The 7,152-nt window shown below is 41.4% G+C and overlaps 1 protein-coding gene across 2 annotated transcripts in view; it reads left to right on the top strand.

The window, feature by feature from the left end:
- Positions 1 to 7,152, top strand: part of BAZ1A (bromodomain adjacent to zinc finger domain 1A) — a 66,075-nt gene that overhangs the window by 933 nt on the left and 57,990 nt on the right. Inside the window, exons 1-2 of one of the 2 annotated variants that reach the window (XM_042455966.1) lie at positions 34 to 160; positions 394 to 627. In XM_042455966.1, coding sequence (XP_042311900.1) covers positions 515 to 627 — 113 coding nt within the window. In that variant the 5' untranslated portion in view covers positions 34 to 160; positions 394 to 514. Of the gene's footprint in view, positions 1 to 33; positions 161 to 393; positions 628 to 7,152 lie in introns of those variants that run through there. The other variant, XM_042455965.1, reaches the window with a different exon arrangement.

Here is a 7,152-nt window from a genome sequence, read left to right as displayed (position 1 = left end):
GAGGCCAAAAAGAAGAAGGGCATGGCGTTGCAGCTGGAGGGGATCCCTCATTAAGACACCGAGGGACCAGGAGGGAGAGGGGATAAGAGGAGCCTCCCTCCCTCCCTTTCCCTCCTTCCCGGTTTGCTATCCTTTTCGGAGTGTGGCTCCTTCCTTCCAGGTCAGAGGAAGGCTTGACCTCCAGGGTTGGCTTTGGCCTTAGAGACAGAGGAGGAGGAGGAGGAGGAGGAAGTAGGGAAACCCCAGGACTGTGTGGAGCACGTTGTGAGTAGAGGAAGGAGGAGGGAGGGAGGGAGGAGGAGGAGAGCTCTCCTTCGGCGTCATGGCTCCATTGTGAGGCAGGCAGAAGGCGGAGGAGGCGGAAGACTAAGGGGACCTTTCTCTTTCCAACAGACGCAAGCGGGTCTCTCTCAACTCCAGCTCCCCTCCTCCTGCCTTTATTCGTGGCTCGTTCGTCTCTCTGCCTGCCTCTGCCTTTACCCTGGATCCGGACTGAGGCCCCGGAGGGCGGGCGATGCCGCTGCTACACCGCAAGCCCTTCGTCAGGGAGAAGCCCCCCAAGGACCTCCGGCCCCAGGAGCACGTCTTCCTCTGCAGGGTCACCAACGAGGTCTTCAGGGACTACGAGTAAGTGCACCCTCCATTCTGAGCATGGCTGAGGAAGTACATGGAGAGGGAGGGGGGGTTTAAGGCTGCATCCACACTGGGGAGATAACCCGGTTTGGCACCGCTTTAACGCTTTGGTTGGCTCTGCTATGGAATTCTGGGAGTTGGAGTTGTTTGTTGGGCCCAGAGCGGAGCGGAGCTCCGCTCTGGGCCCCACAACAAACTCCAACTCCCAGAATTCCATAGCAGAGAGGCAGACAACGCTAAAGCGGTACCAAACCGGGTTATCTCCCCAATGTGGATGCAGCTGAAGAGTGAGGGAAAGTTTACCCTGGCTCCTTTTACCGCCTTCTTCTTCCTCCTCGGTTTCCTTGGCGCAGCTTTGACTAGGCCTTAACTGTGGTGTTGTGTGTTTTGTGTGTGTGTGTGTGTGTGTGTTTTGCCCGCGCACTTTTGACCCACTCAAGGCGGGAAAAACCGCCACAGAACCAACGGCCAGCCGCCTCATTATGTAGTACTACTACTAGGCAAGGCTGGGGTTCCTTAGAGAGAGAGAGAGAAAGCATTGTGTGTGTGTGTTGTGTGTGTGTGTGTTATGGCTAACCGTCTCCCACTATTGTTTCTTCCTTCTTCCCTGGCAGCTGGAAGGATCAAACTGCCTCCCTGTTTCTAAATGGCTGGGTTTGAAATCTCCCACCTCCCTCCCTCCCTCCCTCCTTCTCTCCCTCCTTTCCATCTTTCCCTCAATAGGGGCAGCTGAATAACCCTTCCCTCTTTCTCTCAATCCCACACCTGTTTTGTGTTTGTAACAATCACTAAGCCTTTTGCCACACACTGCCAGATTTTTATTGACAGTATTTTTCGGGGGGTGACTTTACCAGTCAGTTTCCTCCTATTTTCACTTGTGGTGGGACCTTGTTAAATTGAATATTTTATTTGTTTTATAACAATATAAACAATACAACAACAACAACAACAGTTTATATCCTGCCTCTCCAAGCAGTTCGAAGCGGCTAACAGTAATAAAACAACGTTTAAAATGCAGTAAAACATCATAACCCATAAACGGTCCCATCCACAATAAAAATGCATTTAAATTATAAACTAAGCATGGACAGTTGAGGAGCAATTAATATATAGTAATATATTATTATTTTATATATAATAATAAAATAAAATAATATAATACAATGAATAAAGAGTCATTGAAAAGCTGTGCAGAATAACAATCTGAGTACAGAGGTAGCATCAGTAACCAAGATTGTAAAATCATCACTCAGGCTTTGCTGGTTGGTGGGTTCAGATTCAGTCAGAGTGCCCTTCCAAAGGGTCATCTGGTGGGCAGGGGGCCTGATGTCAGGGCAGTTGTTGTTAATGTGGTCAATAAGAATTGACTAGGCTTCAAAAAAGGTGTATGGTTTCCTTGTCCATTACAGAGTCTGAAGGTGTCAGAAAGTTTTTCCATTAACCAAGTGTCCCAAACTTTTGTACATCCTTTAAGAGATTTTTGACTTCAGTTCCCAGAAGCCTCAGTTGTGTTGGCCAATAGTCTGGGAATCTGGGACCTGAAGTCCAAAATCCCTTAAAGAGCACAGTTTTGGGATCACTGTATAGCATCTTCACTGTCTGCCAAAGGACTTATTTACAGCCTATTTATTATTATTATTATTATTATTTCACAGCTCTTTTTAAAAGGCTGGGTTGTCAAATTTGTTGTTGGTGAGTGCTATATTTATGACTTATGGGGACCCTAAGTCAAGCCTGTCATGGAGTTTTCTTGGCAAGTTTCTTATGAGGGGGTTTGCCATGGCCAGTCTCTGAGGCTGAGAGTGTGTGACTCACCCAAGGTCACCCAGTTGGCTTATATGGCAGAGCAGAGATTCAGATCCTGGTTTCCAGGGTCATAGTCCAACACTTAAACCATGGCTCATATTTGCTGTTGTTGTGTTCCTTCAGGTGGTTTCTTATTACTTATGACAAACTTAAGGCAAACTTATCATGGGGGTTTCTTGGCACGTTTGTTCAGAGGGGAATTCAAAGATATAGCCATGTTAGTCTGTAGAATCAGATGTAGTGAGATCTTGTAGCCCCTTTGAGACTCACTGAAAGAAAGAAGTTGGCCACATGAGCTTTCCTTGACCTAAGTCTACTTCCTCAGATGCATGTGGACTTCTTCAGAGGAGGTTTGTCATTTTCATCCTCTGAGGCTGAGAGTTTGTCTCCAAAGTCACCTAGAGTACTTCCCTTGTTTGCTTTTTAAAGAGAGGGACAACTTGTCCACAAAGCAACTTGTCTCCTGAAGACACTTTCAGCTCCTTAATGAGCAAGAAGTATTCATGGATTTAGGTTTCAGTACTTTACACACTTAGCTGGAAGTAAGCTCCTTTGAGTGTTGGACTACAACTGTGCCAACTCAGCCATGAAACCCACTGGGTGACCTTGGGCAAGTCAAATGCTCTCAGCCTCAGAGGAAGGCAATGGGAACCCCCCTCTGAGCAAATTTTGCCAAGAAAACCCCATTATAGGTTGTCCTTAGGATTGCTAGAAGTCAAAAATGACTTGAAGGCACACAGAAATCACCTTTTAATTCAGTGAGAATTAATTCTGAGTAGACTAGCACAGCATGGTGTTGTTACTGAAGAAATTGAACATGAGTGCTGTATTTCAGCCCAGGTAGTGCTTTGATGAGGTTTAATGACATTACCATGGCTTTTGGATTTAATTTGCTAAGTGACAAATTACAATTAAGTTCTAAAACTTGATTTTTAGGACAGTAGCCAAGGCCAAATCTTAAGGTGCTAAGATGAAACTCTTTTAATAACTTATTTCCTAAATGCTATCAGCAGTGTGACCCCTGAGTGAATGTTAATTTAAGCTAAATTAAACACCTGTATTTTAAAAAGTACTTTAGCTATTTGCATTTATTTTAGAGATTCTTTGTTTATAATGTAGCTTTCCCAGAAAACAGTGTACAGGCTAATTGGAAATCCACAATTTTAATTTATAATACGTTACAAAGTGTATTCAGGCTTATTTTTAGGCATGAAATAAATAAAAGATGCTAAAATTAGGTACTTTCTATATCTCTGTATCATGTATCCAGATTCTTTAGCCATGGATTCAACTATCCAAGGCTTGGAAATATTTTTTAAAAATGTAAATGCCAAAAAGCAAACCTTGATTTTGCCATTTTAGATCAAGGCCATTGTATTTATTGAGACTTGAGCGTCTTTGGATTTTGGTATCCATGGGCTGGAACCAAACCCCAGCAGACACCAAGGGCCCACTGTATTAATTAAGCAGGGAATATCACAAGTTTTGTGGACAAAACAAATGTGATCGAGAACTGTTTGTGATAATCAAGAAACAGTTTCTCATCTTGATCACAAATATGTGAGAAATAACTTATCCAAAACCCTTCAGAGTTCTAGTTGTTTCAAAAAGTTGTTTAACTCACTCACTGACATTAGTACATTTAAAAAATACTTGGGCTACACTTATCTTTAATATAAATATCTTCACAAGATTTAATATATATATATATATTTAGCAACATGAAATTAGAGCACACCTTGCTTTTTCATGTTTTGGCTTGTTTGATTGCTCAAATCAGCTTCAACTTGTAAAAACTTACGTTTTAAAATACTGAGTGATACTTCTTTGCATTTCAGAGAAAGTACTTGTCTTTTTTTTCTTAATCTGTTTTTAATTCTCTAACAGTGGTAATAATAAATGGGTTCCCAGAAGTTATTCAGTATCTGCAACAGTGTAATTGCAGGAACCAATGATAACACCTTAGGTCAAATGCCAAGTTCCTTTTCTTTCCACTGAAAACCCATTGTTATCATGTAGAGCGGGGCAAGAATCATGTGGCTCTCAGGATGTTGTTGGACTTCTTAAATCCCAGCAGCCCTAGCCAGTGGTGAGGAATTGTGGGAGTTGTTGCCCAGTGGCCTTCTGGGAGAGTCACATGATTCTCATCCTTTCTATAGAGACAATGTAACTGAAGTGCAAGAAGGACTTTGGGATGAAGTGGTGTGTGTGACTATTTCCAGCATCTTAAAGTTCTTATCTACACTTTCCCCATTCAGAAATGAAGCAGTGAGAGTATTTCAGAGTTCAAATTAAAGAAACTTAAAAAATATAAATATTGTAATTAGCAGAGTATAAAATAAAGAAACCAGAACACTTTTTTTACTTAGCCATGTGTTTGCATGTGTTAAATAATCTTGCTGCTCCTGTGCTCTCAAAGTATTCATGTCTGATTAAAAACAATTCCTTTTAATTTGCCAACAACACACATTTGATATTGTTGGGATACTTGCCCAATAAGTACCAGTAAAGCTGCCATTCTTATCCCTTTTGTGAGCAATCACTGAAATCCATACTATGACAGTTCACTAATTTATTACTGTTGTTTGCCTTCAAATTTGTTCAGATTTATGGTGACCCTAAGGCAAATCAATTTCTGCTTTTCTGAGCATGTGTGACTTGCTCAAAGTCACTCAATGGGTTTTCATAACTGAGCCAGGATTTGGACCCTTGTCTTGAGTCATAATCCAAAGCTCAAACCAATATGCCACACTGGCTCCTAGTTCACTAATAATAAGGTCTATTACCTTTTGAAAGAATTATGAATTCACCTTTTCATTTATTAATCAACCTGTATCCCCTTTTCTTTCATATAGCTTGGGGTGGTGTCTGTGTTGTTTTTTCTCTTTATTTACAATAGTTTCATGAGGCTGAGAGACAGTTACTGTTCTAGGGTCATCCATCAAAACTTACATCTGAGTGTAAATGTAGACTAGGTGTCCCAAGATAAGGCCAATGTTATCCTTCTTGGCTATTGTGCTGGCTTGTAGATTTGAAGATACACCCTGTTCTGTGGCATAAGGAAGTAATGAGAATGACTTGTGCTTTCTTGGGTTACTAATTATTTTAATTGCATGCCTTCCCTGGGCAAAGAGCTTTTTCATGTGAACAGTAAGCTCAGAGATGTTACCTTGTTTTGGGTGCCTGTCCACATAGGGTGACTTACAGTAGCCAATACCAATTATCAAGGTGTAACAGCCTAATATGTGTGTGTGTGTGTGTGTGTGTGTGTGTATCCTTCAGCTTATTAGGACCCTAACGTGGACTTACCATAGGATATTCTAGGCAATATTTGTTCTGAGGGGGTTTGCCTTTGCCTTCCTCTGGGGCTGACAGGGTGTGACATGCCCAAGGTCACCCAGTGGTTTTCCATGATTAATGAAGAATTTGAACTCTGTTCTCCAGAGTCCTCGACCTATGCTCAGACCACTACACCACACTGGCTCAAATGATATAAAATAATACTAGAAGATGATAACAGTTATAAAATTAATTATAAAATTACCCCAAAGTGATTAGAATTTTAAAAAAATCTAGTATTTTTTCAAATAGTAGAGAAGGGACTATAGGTATATCTGTAGGGAGAGAATTCCAGGGTAATGGAGCTACCCAAATAAAGGTGAGGGACTACAGGCAAGGGCACAAGTCTCAGGACTCATGTAGGTTGGTATAAGTACAGGTGGATCTTCAGTTAAGATAGTCCCAAATACTTCAGGTTTTTAAAAACTGAAAGCTGTATTTTAAATTGGGCCTACAACAAGTAGGCAGCCAGTGTACTCGGAACAGAACATGAGTAGTATAACCAGAATGTATAAGTCCTTCAAGTGTCTTGATACTAAGTTTGGCAGCAACTGAAGTTTCAACATTGTTTATAAGGGTAGCCTCATGTAGAGCTAATTAGAGTAAACTAACCGGAAAGATTTGAAAGCACATAACAACAAATAACAAGCAGAAAGGCAGTAAAGGCACTATCTGTACCTAAAGGTACTGTACTACAATTTAGCTGTATAAAATACAGTTGATCCAAGCTACTACCACATCTCCTTGGCAGATACCATTGGTTTATTGTGGAATAAAGGATCGGATATGAATTACTTCATGTCATTTTGAGTATTTATTTGTCAGAAGTGGAACTCACTCCCTCTGTAGTGTAGTGGAGTCTCCTTCCTTAGAAGTCTTTAAACAAAGGCTGGATGGCCATATGTCAGGGATGCATTGATTGAGATTTCCTGCATGGCAGAATGGGGTTGGTCTGGATGGCCCTTGCTCTGTCTTCCAACTCTGATTCTATGATTCATAGAAATTTTTGAAATCCCAGTTTCAAAGCTTCAAGCAGGCATTTAAAAAAAAAACCCAATTAAGCTCTTGCAGATGCAAAAAAGCATAAAATACTTTGTTGTTGTTAATTACTTTTGAGTGAGTCCAAACTCATAGTGACCCTGTGGATGACCCCTGTCCTCCACTGCTCTGCTTAGGTCATGCAGATTTAGGCCTGTGACCTCCCTGATTGAGTCTAACCATTTGCTTTGTGGTCTTTTTCTCTTTCTGCTGCCTTCTACCTTCCTTAGCATTTTGCCTCTTCTAATGAGTCATGCCTTTTCATGATGTGGCCAAAATACAATAACCTCAGATTTGTTATTTTGGCTTCTAGGGAGCTTTGAGGCTTCATCTGTT

This window comes from Sceloporus undulatus, chromosome 1, assembly GCF_019175285.1.
Source record: "Sceloporus undulatus isolate JIND9_A2432 ecotype Alabama chromosome 1, SceUnd_v1.1, whole genome shotgun sequence".
Classification (NCBI taxonomy): domain Eukaryota; kingdom Metazoa; phylum Chordata; class Lepidosauria; order Squamata; family Phrynosomatidae; genus Sceloporus; species Sceloporus undulatus.
This window is presented reverse-complemented; position numbering and strand designations above follow the sequence as displayed.